General features: G+C 34.0%; 1 protein-coding gene across 3 annotated transcripts; it reads right to left on the bottom strand.

Moving 5' to 3' along the window:
* Positions 1-1328: 1328 nt before the first annotated feature.
* LOC118046987 (uncharacterized) lies at positions 1329-21638 on the bottom strand. 3 transcript variants are annotated; one of them, XM_035056110.2, is made up of 25 exons: positions 21131-21638; positions 19255-19422; positions 17228-17302; positions 14975-15053; positions 14513-14577; positions 14242-14331; positions 14018-14107; positions 13789-13875; positions 13358-13441; positions 12191-12310; positions 11637-11665; positions 11409-11541; positions 10213-10689; positions 9397-9941; positions 9223-9286; positions 9013-9109; positions 8716-8882; positions 5740-5865; positions 4961-5031; positions 3918-3983; positions 3236-3308; positions 2337-2456; positions 2145-2222; positions 1883-1933; positions 1329-1776 (listed from the first exon to the last, which is right to left on the bottom strand). In XM_035056110.2, the coding sequence occupies exons 1-25, from the start codon at positions 21389-21391 to the stop codon at positions 1675-1677; spliced, it is 3318 nt and encodes a 1105-aa protein (XP_034912001.1). In that variant the 5' UTR covers positions 21392-21638; the 3' UTR covers positions 1329-1674. The 3 variants fall into 3 exon arrangements, with proteins under 3 accessions (XP_034912001.1, XP_034912002.1, XP_034912003.1); XM_035056111.2 differs by having other exon boundaries at positions 3918-3980; positions 21131-21637; XM_035056112.2 differs by lacking the exons at positions 19255-19422; positions 21131-21638 and having other exon boundaries at positions 14513-14572; positions 17228-17274.
* Between the last annotated feature and the right edge of the window lie 1026 nt (positions 21639-22664).

A 22664-nucleotide genomic window follows, 5' to 3' on the forward strand; every position in this document is an offset into this window, starting at 1 on the left:
CAAGTACATTGAATATGAAAAAAGGACAATGCATTTAGGGTAGTGATTAGCTTTGGGGTGCATCTACTCATTGAAGGTCTTGTTAGGCGCTATAAACATCTTGGGTCCTATTTAATTAAGAGGTCATTTGTTTTCGTGGTTGCTTCTGCATTTGAAACCAACCACGAAAAAAAAATATTTGGTAACAGCTGAAAACTTAAATCACTATGCATGGGCTCTAGTAATTTCTGTGTTAAAAATACAGGTTCACTAAAAGCACCACAATGCTGCTTTCAGTGTGGAGAGCTCCACGTTCACATGAATAGTGGTGCATGTCTCTACTATTCCGGCCGAACCGGACCGGATCCGATCCGATCCAAAGCTAAATGCATTGAATTGGGTCCGACCCAGTAAAAAATTTATTTTTTATTTTTAATTGTGTTTTATTGATGATATAGCATTTATAAAATTTGATCGCATTTCAATTTTATTCTTGATTATATTTTACTTGATGTTGTTGCATGCTTAAAAAAAACTAAAAAAAATTATAGTCCTTGTTCGTGTATAGTTGGGGTGATCCTTGTGAAACTCTGAACGTGCATAGCCCAATCATTATTTATTAACCTTTCAATTATCTTATCGTTTTGCTTGTCTAGGTGTTTCATTATAATGGTTAGCCTTAGGGTTGTGACCACGTGATGGGGCGCAAGCCTAGAAGCCTAGGGGTTGGCTTATGAGCACGCAAAGGATTGTTGCCTTAACAAGGCCACGTGAGAGAAGAACGCCAAGAGGTGGTGCCATTATAAGGCCAAGAGGAAGCCACTTTCCACCATTTCCTCACTTTCTCTAGCTCTCTCTCTCTCTCTCCCTCCCTCCCTCATGGCGATTTCTAGTTCACGCTAGTACTCTCTGTATTGAAGAAGTCAACTGAGCCGGGTCTTTTATCATTGTCGGGGTTAGGAAATACAGACGCCTTGATAACTGAAGGAAAATCCTCTGATTAAATATGATGCGTGAAAGTTACAGTGAGCGATGGTGAGCTGCGAAGTGCTGCGCAAACTATTCCTGGTGGGTTCTTTCAACCATTTTGCTGGACGGTAGAAAAGAATCAAACATGGTGCCTCTCTACTGCAGCGTGCAGGAGTGGTCAAATTGCACAGCATAAAGCAACAGGTAAGAGGAAAAGCAAGAAAAAGAATCTATTATCTTGATTTCAGACACTGGCAATAACAAATGAAAAACCATTAACCACGGATATGCCTTGCGTGGCAAAGCAAGCCATTATCCCGTTCATGAGAGAGCTCTGAAAATTAGAGTAAAATAAAACCAGCAAAATGCAAACCAGAAAAGACTCCAGAAAAAAACCTGATGGTTCTGCAAATCTTTAATTCTCAAACGTTGTTTTGTACTTGATCAGTTACAAATGAGCACCTCGATCATAGTATTTGCAGCCATGAGTACTTGAAATAAAATCTACCTACGAATTCATTATTGGCCGTATAATGTGATCCAAAATTACATTTGATATTCCCACGTAGGGAAAACCATGTATTACAAGATATACAACCTAACATAATCAAGAAGCATGGGAATGCTATGCAATATACACGATTCATGTAACAAAAAAAATATATATTAGTGGAGTGCAGGATTTTATATACCCAAAACACTAACATGGCTGTCTTAAGTCACAGCTCACTCAATTTTCTCGATCACTTCCAACCTGGTTTTTCTCTTCCAACCTTTCATTGCAGCAACGAGATTGACCAACCCAACAATTTGATTTTTAGTGTATTCCTGAGAGGAAAAGTGTAGTCGTGTTAATAAAAGATAGATTGAAACAGGTGAAAGTATGTTAAAAACAACAAAACAATTCCTCAGTTCCAGTGCAGAATTTTCTTACCGGGTGAGCACGAGCCCAGTGTACATACTCGGTTTCTGGAAGGTAGTAAGCCTGTATGGGTTGAGAGAAGGAAAATTCCAATTAATAATCTTGATAGTGAAAATGTTCACAAGGCATTTCTAAGTGAAACGTGCATCCAAGAACCAAGGAAAATGGGTTGACCAAGCAAGCCTCAAGGCTCAAAGATCACTACTAATCATTTCTCCTCCAGTATCTTCACATGTTTTTAAGAAATTGTCTCATTGAACATGCTAATTCTTACCTTTATGAAAGCTTCAACCATTTGTAATTTTGGCTTAACATTTACGGGGACAAAATGCTGGAGGCCATTGATCAAAACCTGAAAGGTATTTAGATAGCACTTCAATTATCAATTCTTGAGAGGTGCAAAAGGAGGTAGAGGCAAAATGGAAATCTTGAAAAATACAAATTCCTGTATGAGTTATGAAAGAACCTGAAGATCTAATGACATAAGAGCTCGTCCTTCATCACTACACCTCTTCACCCGTGATAGACCTTCTATGAGGGTTTCAGCGACGATTTCAACACCATATTCTGAAAGACGGTCTTGTGCCTATGAAGATAGAAATATAGTTTAGACTAGTTTGTTATTCAAGTTTTGGGACATGATAAACATGTTTATTAGTACAAAATTAGAACAGAATCATAACCAGGCAGGCGGAAGCTATTAGCAAAATAATATAAATGAAGATATTATTACATTCCGAGAAGAAAATAATACAGAAGTCCTCCATGGCAAGATGTAGAAAAGTATAGAGGAAGAAAGCAAAACCATAAAAAAAGTTCTGTAGTTCCACTAAATAATTGCTCTAAGGACACCCCTCTAACTGCCCCTAAAGTGGAAGACCGAAGACCACAAGTAGATTATTCTATCCCCCATCTGCTGCCTTGGAAAGAGTAAGATTGAATGTTTTTTGAACTCTTCATCCACACATTTCAACTCACAGCAAACATTCGTGAAGTGCACATTAAACATCCATGATTTACATGCATTTCATTTTAGATATTTAGATGTTTGTTCCTCCTTGGTATCATCACAGGATTTTTAGAGTACAATAACACAACAAAATTATGCCATTTATGATGAGGTAAGGCCAATGATTGGGAGGATTGTTAACCAAGTGGTTCCTACCAGTAAATTAGCCAGCCTAAGAAACCCATTTATTCAAAGTGCTCATGTATCCAGAATGTAAAACATCAACATCTTTTGGATGTTAATCTACCAAATATTGAGTTAGCAAACAAAAAACAAATGATGAGCATCAAGTTGTAGATTCTGTATTCAAAATTTTACAAAATGCTGCTCCACCGGAGATGTGAACCAACCATTACCTCTTTGTGAATTCCACCATGTGCAAGCCTCGTTTTATAGTGCTTAAACTCTCCCAAAAGTAAATCAACATACCTGTCAATATAACTCGTATGAGAGGGATAATAAAGTGATAGAAGTATATTCTGATGGATAATTATTGTAATATGCTCGGTACCTATTAAAGAATTGTAAGGGATATCATGTAGTCCACAGATATCAAAAATCAAAAGCTAACATAATCAACATTAAGGACTAGTTCCATTGACTAACATGGGTCAAGCTAAAGTGGGGGGAGGGGGTGTCACAGAGGACAAAACACAAGAGGCAAGGACAAAGGTCATGACCAAAAAAAGCTCCAAAGTAAAGTTTTATTATCAAACAAAAACTCCACCCTAAGCCAACCAAAGTGAGCAGGCTAGTGAACCAAAAACTTCAATTGATAGCACAGAATGCAGTACAAATATTAAAAAAAAAAAAAAAAGGAAAATTGTAAGAAGTATATTTTTTTTAACATGACTAGAAAATGTTGCAAGCTAACTTACCTTTGATTTATGAAATTAACACACTCAACATGCAGTTTTAATGGAAAAATTACAAAAAAGATAGATGATATCAAGGTCATTAAAAGAATGGAAGTTACAACATGCTCGAACAATATAAACGAGCATTTAATGATAGTAAAAAGGAGAGAATGAAACATACCCATTATGCTCTAGACCAAGCTCTTTTACTTCCCACTTAGCATTAGCTATCCGATCAACATACCTGCTAAAAAGTGCTTTGCATCTAAGATGGTAGCAATGAACCAAACAAAACTTTTGACTAAAAGGTAACGAAGAATCCAGTGGAATCTTGAGTTTTGATTGTATTTTGCTAGGGAAACTGATCATCTGGTATACAAGCAGGCATACGAAACCAGCAAGTTGAAGGCTTCTTAAGCATGCAGTGAAATCAAGATTAATTGTTTTATCTCGGTACAGTTATCTGGATGTCCTTCAACCCGACACATAACTAACATTTTTTGTAAACAATCCCTATCACAGATGAAGCGATTAAAATCTGCATTTGCTTCATGTTTTCACAGCTCACCCATTTGATGCTGCAAGTCCTCCTTTAGCTGAGTCTATTAAAGTCAAAATTTTGTTGTCTCAAATCATGTCTTCCTCATTAAAGAAATTTACTTTGTTTGAGTTTCAAGACTACAGCTTCCATTTCTGATTACGAACGTTCTACCTAATTACCAAATATATTAAATATTATAGTTATGCCAACTTCCCCCAGCTGAAACTTTAATGCCCTGTAAAAAGGTTTTTCTTTGCACATTATCCTGCATCATACTTCACTTGTCTCCAAAATTTGACTCATGATCCATTCACAAGCTGTGATTTTTATTTAAGTGGAAGCAGGCTGTTTCCATTTTATGTTATTTTCAAATTTCAAAGGCTAGTAAGGTTGCTCATATTATTGTTATTTGACTTCATTTGATATAGGAATTGACTTGCCATTAAAAAGGCTGCTTTAAAGAACATTTGAACAGTTGACACAGATTAGCAGTTCCATCAAATGTATCTTAAATCAACATAAAAGTCATAAGTTATCATCCGCAATGAGAAATGCCGTTGGAAATGGCTTTGTGCATCCAATAGGGCTTCATTAAAATTATTCGGCTCATTAATCGACAAGAACATCCGATGATTTAATTACTATAGAAGGGCTCAATCAACATTATTCAGTTCTAAACTTACCCATTAATGTGAAGAAGTAATCTTGCAGTGGTCCGGTGTAAGTGCTCTATAACATCTGGTACCGAGTCCACCTGATAAAAATAATAACCTACTTGTCAATAGAAAAGGAATGAAAATATCTATTTCTAAATGTAGGACCAAAATAAGAACATAGTTCATGAAAAAACCAAAAAAAAAAACTTATAAGGAAAGATTACCCCTGAAGTTTAGCAAACAGGTATATGTGATTCTCCAAACTTTGTTAAGGACAACTTCACTTATTAGAGGGTTGAATAGATGAAAAGAGAATAGAAGGAGCATGCCTATTCAAGTAATGGACAAGTTTTATGGTAAGAAATGTAGGTTATTGGGGGGCGATCAAGTCCTCCCTCTCTCTTAACCAACAACAATCTCAAAATTTTGATGCTTCCACTCCACCATCGCTCATTTCCTTTTCATTGACCTAACCCTATACAACCTAGCAGTTGGAACCATCTGAACATGATGTGCACACATGGATAGATAAGTAAACTCCCAGGCTCTAGTATTCAATTGCAAAATTAATTTACTTTCTGAAATTCAGATGGTTTTCCAGCTATATCAGAACATGGAATAATCCCCAGACAAACATATTTCATACTAGTGTCCTTTTCTCCTACAGCATTTAATAATGTCAAAATATATGATTCCAAATATCCAATTTAACAGCTCATTAATACAGTATCAAAATAATTTTTTAAAGATTTCAAAAAATTATGGCTAATAAAAATGCTCCAAAATACAGAAACAAGGAAATATACCACGAGGACAAAAAAGTCTTCCACTATAGCTGGATTATTTTGAAGAAGCATTGACTGAAGATGGGTTTTAGATCTGTGTAATATTTGAGCAACAAGAGATATGGTATCAGCAGCAGCACATCTTTCCTGCAATACAATGGTCTATTACTGTAGGCATACTGATTACAGGAGTTCTTTTGTAAATTCAAACAACCAAATTTAGCTGATAGCAATTAAGAGTTTTTAATAATCAAGAAGCCACTGCACATTCATTGTAGCTATATATGTATCCATACACATGCATCATACGACAGCCCATTGAAATGCAAGATCGGCTTTTGATAGTTTTGTTATACAAGACTGAATCATAATGTGATAAGTTTCATTTTACAGGATAGCATGATAATGAAAGTGACAATAATGGCCATGGGACATCCAGGAGAATCAAAACTCCAATAAACTTGCCAAACATTTTACAACATTGATTTCCCAATATATATGAGCTCAACCTTCTCAGCAGGGAAAAATGCTGCCAGTGTCAAAGCCAGAACAAAAGATCCTTTTTCGTAGAGAAAATAAATGTGTCCTGTGTAACAAAGGTGGATGATTCTCCATATGTACAGACAAGGAAAAAAATGCACTGATCTGCTTTCTACAATCAACGGCATATCATGAATACCAAACAAGTTATAATTGGCTATTGCATGACCCTACTTCAGTGAACATCATGAACAGTGATGATCTTTATCCTGGTCTCTATGCACTTCAAAGTCAAAACAGTTGCACTGGGAAGGGCACACTCTCAATGTCTACCTTGATGTAGGTAGAGAGAAGAATTAGGAGGAGAGAAGAAAAACAAAGTCAAAATCAAACAACGAGCATTAGGTTACACAATGACCGATGGGTCGTTCACAAATGATATCCATACCAATATCACAGACCTCATTGCTATTAATCTTGATTTTTTTTATTTTTTTTATTTATGCGAACTTAGGTAAGTGTACTGTGCTAAATTGCTAATTTTTTTTTTTTGTAGAACTTCTTAGTTTCAGATGTACTAAGCTAAATTGTTAAATTATTATCATATAAATGAGATAAGCAAGAAAGTATTTTTCATGAAATTAAGAAATTAGTTATTTAAATTTTAGTATCAGTATCTTTTCTAGTGAAATTACAACACCAGGAGCATGTTTGGCTGTCTATTTTTCTAACTTTTATACTTTACTTTTAAAGAAAACAATAAAAAAGTGTTTGATTAGGATTTTAAAAATCAATTGCTTAACTTTTGAGAGTGGAAGGTTAATTTTATAAAAAACATGTTAAATATACATAAGCTTCCACTTCAAAAAGCATGAGAAGTGATCATTTTGAAATGGAAGGCTGATTATTTTATTTAAAAAAACTAAAATAACCTTAAATATTTTAGAATTAACGAACCCAAATCATTTTTTCTTTATATATAGTAATTAACTAATATTTAATTACAAAGTTAATAACCTTAAATATATTAAAATTAACTAAACTTAATTATTTTATTCCAAGTATATTAGTTCTCAGCTTATAATTAAATTATTTGATAATTATGCTCACTAAAAAAAACCATGTAAGGTTTTTATTATTGTTTCTTTTAAACTTGTTTTTATATGATATTTGTGTTTTTTAAATAAAGAATTCATTTCTTAAGCAATTCATTTAGTTTTTTAAAGAAAATGTTTAATTTTAGTTGTCCTTAATGGTAATTTAATTTAAGTGATTTTACTAACAACACAACATAACAATTCATTACCAAACAACTTGATGTGTTTAATCAAGCATCCCAGCACAGCAGAGGTCAAACAGAATCTAATGCTAGCATGAATGCCAATATAACCAATGTACCACGATAACAAACAAAATTGCAATTGTTATTCTAAACCAAGGAAGACAAAGTACAGGATAACAGAAGGAGATGATACAGGACAACTTAGGGGCAGTTCTTGATATGACTTTTAAAGGCTGTTTAGGGTTCTATATAGAGGCGTGAACAGTAATTTTAGGAGATTTTAGGCAAAATCTTTGACGTGTAATTGTTATAGGGTTGATTAGGTATGCATGAGAGGTTGATGAGGTCTATTGATGAGATGTTTTTAGGTTAGATTGATGGGGTTTTCTTGGAAATTGTAGAAACTATTTGTCACACTAATAGGGTTTCTATGAGTCACACCTAAAGGATAGAAATTCCTAAGCTTCACACTGATAGTTCTTAAAAGGTGAGAGATTGAGTCACAATCAAAAGCAAATTGCTAGAATTTTATTCATCAAATGTTACTAAAATATTGAAAGATTCATTATATAGAGTTGATATATAGTACTCAAAGGCCAACATGGACTTATTTTCTTATAAGAAAATACTTATTATCTATTTAGAATAGGAAAAACCTAATAAAGGTAATTACTTTCAAACTAGTAGAATACAACGTAGTAAACAAAACTAAACTAAGACAATTTCCCAGATTTCCCAGCAGATCAGGATGTTGCAGAAATAACCGTGCCACAAAGGAACATTAGTTTTGCTTCTTTTGATATCTCCATCAGGGAAAACCAACTGGAGAAGAACTATAGGGATGGAAAACAATCTATCTATCTATCTATTTATTGTCAGTCCCCTGATCATCAAAAAATGGCTCTTGAAACTTAAGAAATAGAAGCTTTTATATAATACAACCATAATTGAATTATTAAATAGAAAACCCAAACCCAATACTACTAAATAAGAAACAGAATGCTTTCGATAAAAACTACTTGACAGAAAATAGAACAAAAAAGGCCTGAAACAGTAAAAATTATAATAACTATAAAGAAAAAAAATTATTGAAATAAATCATCATTTCTTAGAGAAACAAAATTTTGATTAATTAAAGTACACTCTCGTCTTGTGTAGGTGGCACACAATGGATTGGAAAATATTTCTCTATTCAGAAAAAAATTACTTTTGCAAAATTATTCTTGCATAAATACCTTGAGACCAAAGGATGTGGCATGATTTGGAGGACTAGCCGGTGTTACATCTCCATGCATATATGTACTCAAAGACGTAGGGGAAGAGGATGAAACAGGGGTCAGCTGGGGCTTTATCCATTGGTCACAATCTTGTGTAATTCTGGATATAGCAGTCTTCAGCCGATCTGAGTACCACAGACATGAATTATGGGTACTTAGTTCAAAATAGAAGCAGCTGGTTAGGGGTGAAGGAGCATATCAGAATTGATCATCATGGGACAGGATGGAATTTTGGAGGAAAAAAGGAACCCTTACAATTGAGAGGGTCAGATTTTCCATTTGAATTAGAGTTCTGCTGACCAAATGTTTCAAACACAGAATAGAAGAAAATCTCAAACAACTGACATATACCCTGCAAAACTATACTGAATCAGGAAAAACAATTTAGAGGGAAAAAAAAACTATAGATTTTTAAAGTTAAATAAATAGAAGACAGAAACAAGAAATGTAGACAGTATAACATACCTTAAAAAACTCAACATTTACTATTTCTAGTTTCTGCATGAACCTTGCATATTTGTCCATTGATCTAACATCCACAAATAAACACAGCTCAATAAAGCACAATTATGTATAGTTGCAGGTTATAATATCCACGTAAAAAGAGTTATCAGTTAACAGCACAAAATGGCTGTGCACCTGAGAAGACAGAGAGATGATCCTGTCTGTGAAGATATTTCATCATCTTTACAATGTGAAAAGTTACTTTTAGGAACTTTTGGTTTTGAAATTCGACTTGGGAGTTGACTGTCCTCATCAATGAAGTCTGCAAGAAGATCTTCATTTTCATCTTCTGAAACAGGAGTTCCATTTTTATGACTTGCACCACCACTATGGGGAGACGCCTGATCACCGTGATAACTATCATTAGCATGTCCATCATATTCGCTAGCAGTTGCCCCATTAAGCAGGGATGAACTGTGGCCTTCCACTGAAGTGGAGATTATTTTTGGCGAAAATGGATTTCCACTTTTAATCCAAGAGGTAAATCCACTCTTTTTTATAGTGGCATCAATGGAATTCATTGATTTGTTAGAGTGATGCAATTTTGCATTTGAAGAGATACCGTGAGATGGAACTATCAGGGCAGCCCCATTGCCAATAAGCCCAGCAAAACTAATTGCTTGGACTGTATCTGGTGGCAATTTCAGCCAACTTTCCTTTTCCAAAACCATTTTGAGTGCCTGAAAAAGTTTTAAGAAAAAAAATTATATTGTTTTTCCAAGAATTAGATATTCAGAATTTAGATAAGAAATTCTATTTGAATCACATAAAAGCAAGTTATGTTAATGTGACAGGACAATAAATAAGAAACAAAGTGAATTTATTGACTAATCAAACTTTACTTTGAAGGGGTATATAAAGCTCTGAAGGTAAATGTATCATGCACCTAACAGAGCAGGGATACGAGCAAAGAAAACTAAAATTGTAAAACAAACCCTGGCAACAACTTACATGAATATTTTGCCGATGAAATGCAAGAAAATAGTTCTCGCATACAGCCTTCAACTTCTGTCTGAACTCAACAGCTTCAACTCCACAGAAGGCTTCCCCGGCCAAGATGAATACATTCAAATCTTCATAATTTTTCAAGAATTGGTGTGTGCTCATAGAGCTAATAACTGCCGAAGAAAGCAACACTGATACTCGGCTTGTTGTAAGCTGCCAAAGATTCTTTCTCCCTCGCTGAAGAGTTTGTGAAACAAATGCTGTCGCATCTTTTCGCAGATGATACCAAGGAGATCCACTGATTGATGCTTCACCGCCGTTACTTCTAGTTTCATCTGCATCAAAATTGGAATCTAAATACATGTAAGTTGTTGTAGATTCCTCAGTAGGAGATGAACCAAGCATTCTATCTACAGATTCACGGGGAGATCCATTGCTTCCTAAGGAATCCTGCTTCATGTCAGATGTTTGGTATGCCAAATCCTGAAAACCAATGAACAAGTTTTGAGGATAAATGAGAGAAACAAACACGTGAACAGAAACTACTGACATTGCAGAACCAATGTTACTTATAAAACTACATAAGAAATACAAAAAATACCTTCTGACTAAAATAGATTCTAGGGTGGAAAAACTTGTCTCTGTAATCATGGAAGCTTTCCAACTCATACTGCTTTTATTATCCCCGTGATTTTGATTAACAAAAAAAAATTCTTGGTTTAAGAGGCTATGGGTTGGTGTAAAAGATCTACATTTAAATTGTTTAGCTTCATTTCATGTAAGAATTCTAGGTTTTCCAGAATTAATGTGCCTCATCTATGATTGGTAATAATGTCACCATAAAATGTGTAGTCAAAATGAGAAAACAAAACCAAAATTTACTATTACTATAAAAAAACTAAAAAACAAGGCACTAGATGCAGAAACAACGCACAAATGATTAACAGTCCAATATGATCCATTGAATTAAATGACAATCAACAACCATTACACTGCTAGTTTAGAAACATATTTAAGCAACCATCCAAAGTTTACAAACAAAAAAATGGATAAAGCATAGATAGGGAAAGAAAGCTTTAGGGTACTCAATTTAACCATCAATGTTTGCAAGCCCTGACCTTGTTGTGGAGAGGACTGAAAACATCCCATAAAAGTAAGGAAAAGGAAAAAAATAAAAATAAACATAAAGAATATAGTCTGACCTTGTTCTCCAGCTGGAAGTTCATTATTTCATGATAGGAACTAAACAACCTGAATAAGACCGCTAATGTTCTCAACAAACACTGCCTGAACTTAGATTCAGGTATCTGAAGGCTTAGATCACTGTAGGTAAGTCTGGAATGAAATGCACAAAAAAATTATGTAACATATAAAAATAATTGAGTTATGATGGATTCAATACAGAAACAGTTAAAGTGAAAAGAAAGTACCTACTGTTCTGCATCTGTATTTCCAGATCCTGCATAAGTTAATCAGTTATCTGAGTAAAGATTACCTTAGGAAGATAGTTGACATTAATTTCCATGGAGGGCTAAAAAAGGAAAGCAATTTTGAAGGGGAAAACCCTGTGAAGAAGTTGAGATTTTAAACAACCTCAACGCATGCATCAATAAGCGTGTAGGTGCAGAGAGAGATTTTGGACTTGAAATTCGTAACGGAGCTATCTATATCTTGCCCACTACTGATTATATGAAACTAATTTCACTTATAAAATCATGCTCCGTCTGAACCAGAGAAATTGTCATATTTGACCTTTCACACATATTAATAATGTTATTAATTGATATTCCATATCATCAATTTTATCCATAATTTCTAAAGACCCCCTTTCCAATTGTAGGTCTCCTGTAAAATGAGCTTTAATTAGGAGCACTGTAGGAAAATATGTGACTTAATATTTCGACCAAACAATCATTTTGGGACAAACAAAAATAGAAAGGCAGACAATTTCTTTGGAACAGAGGGAGTAATTAGTTGTACGTACCTCCTGCACAGTATTCTTCAACACAGAGTGGGTTTCTGATAAAACTTCCTGCATATAGAAGCTTTGCAACTTTTCAGCAAGACCAGAGATATCTCCAATTAAAGCATATGCATCAACTACCTGTACAAATTGTAACAATCTATCATTTGAATCTTCAATTTTGCACACTGCAAGTGGTTCTACTGATTCTTCAAGTTCAGTTTGCCAAGATAACATACTTCAAGTCTCTGACTACTCATGTCTATTATTCATAAAATAAGGGGGATTGTGAGAAAATGTAAAACAACACGAACCTAATACAAGGGTGAGGGGAGAAAACAGAAGTTTTTTTTTAATACTACCAATCCACAATTTTGTTGCAAAAGTGTTGCTTGTTTAGGTGCACATGAGCTGATTCAAAACTCAAATACCTAATGTCTGGTAACAAGAGAATAAGATGCTAACCAGAAAAGAGGAGTAAGAGAACATGGTTAGAGAAGATCAAGAGAAAGCTATCATTTTTTCTCTCAATGGTCCAATAGTTATGCAACAGATACAGCTAACCCCCTCCAGAAAACCCCAGCTGAGCTAGAGGAGCAAACATGGTTAGATAAGATCTAGAGAAAGCTATCATTTTTTCTCTCGATGGTCTAATAGTTATGCAAGAGATGGAGCTAACCCCTCCAGAAACCCCAAGCTGAGCTAGAAGAGCAAAATCCATTCCTCCGTTTCTGATACAACGCCCCAGAAATGTTAACACTTAACCTATCATTTTTCAGTTGATTGAGGAAATGATATCCCCATTCCAGAATGATGGTTACATTAAGCATACACATGACATTCTATAATAATCTTGTGGGGAAAAAAAAAACTCATTAACAGTTAAACTACCAGTTTTCAGTTGATAGAGGAGATGACGTCCCAAATCCAGAATGATACCACTAATCATATACATGAAATTTTATAAAAATTATCTTGTGAAAAGAAAAAAAAAAAGCTACAGCAAAAACCAAAAAAAAAAAAAAAAAAACACAACATATAGCATTGAAAAAAACAAACCACTTGCATGAATAAAGTTACATGAAAAAAAAAAAAAAAAAAATATATATATATATAGCAATTTTGACAATAATATGAAATTTGAATAAGATAAATATCCTTTTCACAACAAAGGATCAATATACTGACTGTTATATAACTCTCCTCCTTGAACTCCTGGCACACTCCCATCAAAAGGGCATCCAGCTTTTGAAGGGTTCTTCCCAACCAAACCTGTATGAAAATCAAAACCAGTTACAAGATTAGGGAAACGTTGCTCAAGTACAACTGTCTGTCACCAATGTGAGCTTCAAGTCACAATAAAAGGGCAAGACATACAATCAAATGGCAAAATAATGAAGCATGAGAACGAAAAAAACAGGGAAACAGCAACAGTGAACTTGGATTTTTTGATATATGCATTATTAAACATAAGACAAAAAACAAAATAAGACTAGATTGGTTTGAATGATAGATGAGTTTTTTGTTTAAGCCAAGAGAAAAATGTATTAAAATAAAAAAGAATCACAAAAGCTTGATAAAGAATAGTAGTTGTATGTTTAATTCTTATTTATATTCACCTCAACCCCACGGCTCATCTCCTGTATTGCTGGAAGCTCTGAGAAACTATCTAATAGCTGTAAATACTCGGATAGGACTTGGAATGCCTGGGAGAAAAACACAATTTAGTGGAATTCTCTGACACAAAAAACAAGAAAATAGACCACATTTTTCACAGAGAAGGAAGGTTGAGAACTGAAGTCCGTGACACCATAGGATACCACTAGCAAAAAAGATGCATTGACCAACCTTGCAGTAATTTCCTTCTTCAACCAGGGATTCAAGTGCCACTTGCATGTCCAATGCACGATGAAGCTCAGTTAATACTGCAAGCATGTCCTGAAAATGGATAAGGTGATTCATACTTATCAAATGCAGCTCCAAACATCAATATATTCTTGATTGAAAAAATAATCCACAAAGAATGAAATGTTCAGATGTTATTACTAAGATATCCAGGAAGATGAGCATACCAGGAGAGTTTGTTTCCTTTTGGAATTAGTATTCACTACAAGATCCCTAGAAACCTCATTCATTGATGAAGTCAGGTGCCTTCTACCATTCTGCAGAACAAAATGATGGATATCCAGATCCGGAAAGAGAAGCAGTGGTGACAATAGCATCCTCAAATACACACACCCACATCATGAATTTAGAAGGAAAAAAAATAGATGCATTTCTTACAAATATCCTTCTTCACTAAGGCCCTTTAATCATTAAGGAAAACACCGCAGGAATGCTTACCATGCAGATGACATTAGCAACCTTTAAATCTTTCTCTACTTCCCTCACCAAATTCATCCCCTTCACTGGCCAGAAGCAAGTATAAACATCTCATTCAAAAGAAGGACTACACAGACTTTGTTCTATAATTAAAATTTTATAATTTCACACCAAGCTTTCTTTACTTGATCAATATAAATGCATGGACAAGGGAAATTACTAAAATGACAAAACTTAACAATATTTTATAAGTTAATGTCAAGGTACATGTACAACAGCATTGCATCAACTCATAAAAGTGCCGAAAGCATTTAATGCACAAATGGGAATGGAGGTTAGCAAAGATTAAGAACGCAAACCTTCTCAAGATAACTTTGAATTAGATATGCGACAATGAATAAATGTACATGCAAAAACTTAATTTGATCAAAACAAAATATTAGCAAAATTTTCATGTCTAAATGAAATCTAATAACGCCTTACCCATTACTTCATGATGCTCCATGACATGAAGAGATAAACGCTCTGCTACTCTGTCTAGTTGTGCTAATCTAAGAGTAGCCTACAAAAAGAAGAATCCCCATTGAATTTCAGTCAGTTAATTGCAGAAAAATATTTGAAAAAACTATTCTGTGAAAAGACAAAGTGCAACAACATATTCTATATGGTAGTTTAGACTGGTAATGAGCTTTAAACATGAACAAACAACTATGGCATCTGCAAGCGCGTGGAATTCTGTGAGTTTAAAAGGGACATGCACTGGCAGTACAAGAAAAAAATATAAGCCATAATACTAACAAATAAAAGCATAAACTCCATCATCACACTCTCAACAACATTATACTTGCCCTTGAGTTGTATAAATCTATTTACTATGCACAAACACAAACACAAACACAAACACAAAGAAAGAATAATCATGGAAAACTCCTATCAAAAGAACTAGTTCGTAGAATGGGATTCAGACTAATGTCTTGCATGTGCAGGTTGAACCCTCCTTAAATGCACATACTTTCAGCCACATTCTTTTAGGTAAAGATCTAAGTATTGAAAATCAGATTATTTATCACTATCACCCTAAAGATTCGAATGAGCTATAACTTTAGAGTATTTGCAGTACTTTAATTACCTGAACTGAGATTAGTTCAGTTCAATTTCAGTAGTTTACATGATGTCGAATAAGCAACCTAAAGCAGTGACAGTGGTTGCAGATGGCAGCGGTGATGGCAGTGTTGGTATCAAACTTAGCAAGAGAGCTGGCATTTACTAATATTGTTTGACTCCTTCATCACCATATTTTCACCAGTTACCATCCCTATTATGACCACATTACATCTTATTGTGGTGTCATCATTGACACCACAATAATCAAGATGTCTTTTGGCAATAATGGTGGCAGTGACAACCTCAGAAACAAATGTAGTTATGTGCCAACTTCGGTAAGAATAGTGGTAGTAATTGATGGAAGTGGCTGTAGAGGAGAATAGGACTCAGATAAATATATCTCAATTGTTAGCAGGGATTTTTTTATTTTATTTTTTTGGGCTTATGGTTTTGAATTCCATGAGAAGTGAAAGTCAAAAATATTTAAGGTGATGAATTCCCAGAAATTCTAAATTTGTGGCTGTTGTTTCCAATACTTATCCCAATTTAGGTTCCATGCACCACCAGAAATCAAACTAATGTAAAATCAACTAATGCATTTAACATGGAATTGGTTGTGGATAGAATGCATGGCACAAGAAGCATCCAAAAAGTATAATAATGTGGCAAGGCATGCCTCTGGTATCATCATGAACCAGTCCACTTTAGGTGCCCAAATACTAGAAATAATCCTCACAGAAATGCAGGCAATGTAATGGACATTATCATCACTATGAAGTCGTCATCATATTCTTAGTGAGTACCAAATGGAGCAACAAGCATAGGAAACTAGCTGAAGATAACCAAAGAACACTTGTAATTTTAGGTTTGTTTATAAAGTAGGTCACATAATGTATGTGAGGTAGAATATCAATAAACATAATGAACATAGGAAAATCCCAACCAATATTCACCAATCAGGTATCAAAGCATATCATTTTCCCTTAAGAATATTGACTAATCATCAAAATTCAGTTATGGAAAATTACATAAATTTTGGGCCAAACACCAAAGTTAACACATCATATTTTACACATACAGTCTCAAATATTTCCTCCTTTAGACAAATAAGAGTAGAAGTAGAAACTAGTTACAAAAGAATGTAAGAGAGCTCCTCCATACTTTCAAGAATCATCAGTAAAAGGGCAAAAGAGTTAGTCTGCATACTCCAACAGTATAAGCCCTTCCGTTTGCATATTTATGGGGTCCATGGATATTTATAATAAGCAAACCCCACGTATATGTGGTAGGGACAACCTCAAAGAGAACCAGATATTTCTCTTCCATTAATGTAAGTGATGTATCCTTCATGAATTATCTAACATGGATACAACATGACAGACACAACATTGCTTGGTATAATTTACATGCAAGTTTTAGGCCACTTTGTTTTTATGCTATTCATGATTTCATGATTGATTAAAACAATCATTTCTCTACATGTAGAACATACAATGATGACATTATAATCCTACATACCATCAGAAAACACAAAAGAAAGACCATCCAATTACCATGCATGCAATATTCAGCCCACATCCTGTGAATACATCCAAAGAGAGTAAAATATCAATGATATTTTGCAAGAAGTACCTGTTCCTCAAAATATGTTAACTCGTTTTCTTCAGATGGAACATGCTCGAGAATATGCCTGACTGGGTCAAAATCCTGCACATGATGATTCCCAACAGCCTTTTAATAAATCAGCACAACATTAGCTCAATGCATACTCAACCACCCATATTCTAAGAAACGGAAATAAAATTGAAAAGGTCTGTAAGAGTGTAGAGGGCAAAAGAAATTTTTTTATAAACAAACATTATATCAACTAACTGAAAAGTACAGCAAAATCATGTTGTATGGTGGATCATCTTCCAAATCATGAAAGCAAAGAAAAGAAGAAAAATCATAAACAAGTAGCCTGAACCAGCTGAATATCATTATCAGTCAAGAAAATTCCCCCAAAAGTACCAAGCATGAAACTGAAAAGTAGAGAGAAAAGCTACACATCCTGCAAGAATTTTCTCCAGGTGAACTGATTCTTAAAAGTTATAGCATTAATCTCCAACCAAATTCTGAATAAGACAGCAGAAATGGCACATTCCAAAAAAAGTCTTAAAAATCTTTCCTTTCCACAAAACCCACTCATAGTTCGAGACAAATACAAGAGTAGTGTCATCCAAAAACAATACATGCTCAGAGTTACATGTAATCCTTCTTAAGTTGCAGAGGCAGCAACTACAAAGCAACTTGCCGAGAATATTAAGAAAACATCTTTTGCTCACTAATGTCAGCATGTGTAGCTTGGTGTTATGTAGGATTAAACAAAAGCATATATAGCATTGCCTCCTCAAATGGTTGCCTGTTAAATAAGGAGCTGTCATAAAGACCATGCTATTCTCAACATGAGCAGTAGCAAGGTAATTTTATGGTAACACAAGTTCGGATAAATAATCCCAGTTTTGGCACCTTATTTAATATCTTCCTTCTTCATTGCTAATAGAAAAGACTTGTTGGAACTGATCTATAAAGAGCATCACTTCTAGCTCTCAAAAGTAGCCCTTCCCCCTGGGTTTCATGATATCAGAACCACTGTAACTAGCAATGACTGAGGCACACATGATATCAGATATTGAAAGCAAAAAGTTCAGATCCTCTCTTCATCAGTATTATCAAAAGCCAACCTCACCATTAGCCACTCATGTCTACTGATCTCAAATCGAGCCAACACAAACATCATAGCTAGATATAAAAAACTAAACCAATATCCAATTGGTTCAGGAGCAAATGACCATGAAATAATCATGGCATTTGAGGACCATGTTGATGGTGTCATAAGGGAAACTTTTTTATCTCAAAAAGAGCTATCCAATCTTAAGATCCTTAAAATGACATCACTATTTGATTTGACAAATTGATTAACTCGACAGACATCTGCTAGTGTGTGTGTGTGAGGGGAAAGAGAGAGAGAGAGAGAGAGAGGTGATTTTAAATCAGAAAGTTATTGCAGTCTACTCTGTGCTTAAAATACTCTGCAAGTTTGCTTTAAAAAGTGGTAGACAAGGAAACGGAAAGAAAGCAAACAATCAATGTGATTTTCAGTGGTTGGAGAAGTTAAAATTTTGAGGCTTTGGAATTCAAAGTCTCACAAGTGAAACTCTTTTGTGTGACGTTTTTTCAACTTTTCAATTCTTTAAGCAGTTAATTGGTGTCACATGGATCTGCTAGAAGTGAAGTTGCCACTGCTGCAAGAAATTCACCTTTTTTTCTTCTGATTGTGCTTTTCTTAATTAAAGTCATTCAATTGTTTACTTACAAATATCTTGCGACATTAGACTAATAGAAAAGAGACAGATAAAGGTTAATGGAAAAATTACAAAGGGAGCCAAAGGTATGAGCATTTGATACCATGATTGATTAAACTCTCGCACAAATAAAATAAAAAATTTGAAGGCATATCATGAAGATGTGGAGTAAAGTAGAAAAATAGCTAGTGACGTTCTACCAATAATTCTTGCTACAAATAGACTAGCAGCATTTTCTGACAAATAAACCATGTTCATAAAAACAATATTGACATGCTACATAGAAACAGAAGAAAATTTAAAGCACGTAGGAACCTCTTCATAGAAGTCTTCTTCCAGCTCCTCCACCATGTGACCTTGTGGTATGCTTCCATATATTGATCGTAGTTCTTCAGAACTTGAAGGAAGATTAAACCGCTGATGAGGAGGCATTCCTGCAAGCACGCGAGCAACAGCAGCTGCTGCTGCAGCTCGAGCTGGAACCTGAAAGGTAAATAAGAATCAAAATCTGCCTGTATGACTTTAGCAATTTGAATGAAAGATCTCCTCATAAACAGTAAGGATGAGTTAATTCCAGAGACTGTTACTAAATTTGTTCTGTGAAAATTATAGTCTGTGTGAATTGTTCAAGGGATGGTGAGCCAATCACTCACAAGAGTAATATTTTACAACCAGCTCAAGATTGAACCAAAGAAACCTCTTGCTGGTGCTGTGGCACTACAGCTCAGAAACTGAACACATTCATGTTTCAGAGATTCAACTCTTGATAATATTTTCAGTTACATTTTTGAATGAAAATGGAGTTTTCAATGCATAGCATATGATGAGAGCTACTGGATGGGTGTTTACATAATATGTTGAACTGTTGATGAAAAAATAGATCTTTACAAAACTCTACTAAAGAGAACCCATAAAGAGAAACAAGAAACCAATAAGCGTAGGAGGAATCTGCAAAACAAATAACCAGAGTATTATCAACAAATTATTGCTCCCTGTTCCAAAGATCTGAAGACTTTATATTAGGCTCCTTGAATTAGTCAGAAAATAGCTAGAGGAATTAAAGCAACCCTACTGCTGTAATCAACTAAATATGCTCCATGTTCATACTTCAACTAAATATATAAGCGTCCAACCAATCCCCTTCATTGTAGATATGCTCCCACGGCATTGAAGTAAAAATGGTAAAAGTGTCATTCCATTCAGCTGCCCTTTTATTAAAGAAAACCCTACTGATCAACCTTCTTTTTATGAGATTGTCAATAATCAACGTAATCCCACACACCAGTTCCTAAAAGAACAAAAGGAGAAGGGGGAAGAATCAACCTTAGAAGGAACAACTGCCTTTCAAATAGGTTCAACAAAAGATAGTTCTATCAACTCCACCTTCCCCGCCAAAAATTAAAATAAAAAAAAAAAACTCCTCCAATAACAGCATGATTAATACAACCCTTTCAAGACTATGTGCATGTTTGGGAGTGTGGTAGATATTATTTTTCAAAGTGATTTTTGTTTTAAAATGTTTTTCACTTGAAAATACATCAAAATAATATTTTTTTTATTTTTTTTTTTTACATTAGCATATCAAAACATTTGAAAGACAAAAAAAAAATGGAAGCTAAGACTAATTCAAAAATTTTCAAAACTATAGTTGGACCACAATGCCAAATACCACCTACCTCCAATAAAAAACAATCTTTCTTCAGGAATCTCCAATGCATCACAAAGCATGTCAAGAAAAATAGCATTTATTCCAAATTCCAATCTCGGCAGAACTCCCACAAACAGCACGAACACCTTTAGAGTTAAATAAAGCATTCACATCCCTAACTAACAAGAAGACCTGAAAACTACTCCGATCCCTAACTAACAAGAAAACCGGAGAATTACTCCTCTACTAGCGACATGCCCGACCAAGAATCAAGCTAAAAGGAGCAACATTTCCACTACAAGCGGCACAAAATCTTTCAACCATTTCTGATAAATCTCTGTTACGCATACCATCACCCTTCCTCACCTCATTCGAGTTCCAACCACCCAAAAAAAAATATTTGGAAGTTCAAGAATTGCATTGCGTTGCTAGGGTTCACAAATCACGATTAAATAAAAAAAAAATTAGAATTTAAGCTTTCCAAATAGAAATAATCAAAATAACAAATACAAAAGGCATCAATTTCAAAAACAAAACGGATACCTCAGGTCGATCAATAGTGAGAGGCAAGAGACCGAGAGATCTAGCAGAGCGAACAGAACTCAAAATCTTCTCACCAACTTTAGACAAATCCATTCCGCCGCTGCTTCCTCCTCCTCCTACTCCTTGTAACAATAAAAACGGAACCAAAAAGAATAATCTGGAGCGCTCAAATCCAAAACCGACACCGTCTTCTCCTAAATCAGCATTTAACAGAAAAGGATTCCCTAATACGCTACCGATTCGGAACAGATTTGGCTGCATTTCAACTCCGAACTCTGAGATCTAATCTCGCTACTGCTACTGCTACTGCTACTGCAACAATACAACATTTTAATTAAACACTGTGTGTGTATTTATTTAATTTTCTTCTTTCAATGGAGATCTGATACTTCCTTTTTTGGATCGGAGAATGTGAGTTTCTTGGAAGTGAATTTGGATTTCATGTTCTCTTTTTTTTTTCTACCATCGACATCGTTATATGTTGATATCATGTATTTATCCTTTGAAGACTTTTCGTAGGTGTTAATGCCTGGCTGACCTTTGAAAAATGTTACTACTGTGTATATAATTGTCACATCGGTTATTTTACTTTTTAAAATGATTTTTATTTATAAATATATAAAACAATTATTTAAAAATATATATATTTTTTGATATTAATATATTAAAAAAATTTTAAAATATATTTTTTTTTTTCAAAATTATTTTTGAAACCCAAAAACAAACCCTCTTAATTTTTTTTATATAATTACGGGTACGCTATTTAAAATTTTTTAATAGAAAATATTTAAAAAAAAAGAAATTTAAAAAAAATTATTTTAATATTAAAATATTAAAAACTATTAAAAAAATATAATAAACTAAAAAATATAGATCCTTTAATGGACTCTTCATCTATCCGTATAGTTGCATTACCAAACATAATTTAAGTATTTAAGTAAAAAAGTGTCACTATCAATATAAAATAAAACTAGTACATCTAAATAAAAATATAAAAAACAAAGTTATTTTTTAGTTTTTTTTTAATATCTTAATAATTTTAAAACATACGCTAGTTACAAACATTTGAATAAGGGTATGTTATGTTTAAAATATTAAAACTATTAAAAAATATAATAAACTAAAATATATAGATGCTTTAATGGATTCTTCATCTATAACGTATAGTCGCATTACTAAACATAATTTAAGTATTTTAGGAGAAGGTGTCACTACCAATATAAAAATAAAACTAGTAAATCTAAGAAAATATGAAAAATAAAGTTGTTATTTAGTTTTTTTTTATTATTATATTAATAATTCTAAAACATAAACTAGTTACAAACATTTGAATAAGGGTATGTTATGTTTAAAAGACCATAGATAGCACACTTATTGCATTATTTTCAAGAAAATATTATCATGGCTATGTATTTTTTTTTTTTTGTAATTTTATTTTATGCATGTCATTAATTATTTAAATTATTTCTAAGTTTATTTACAGGTCATTTATTATTGATCAATCTTTATCTAAGTTAATATCAAACCTTAAATC

Source organism: Populus alba, chromosome 1 (genome assembly GCF_005239225.2).
Source record: "Populus alba chromosome 1, ASM523922v2, whole genome shotgun sequence".
NCBI lineage: Eukaryota > Viridiplantae > Streptophyta > Magnoliopsida > Malpighiales > Salicaceae > Populus > Populus alba.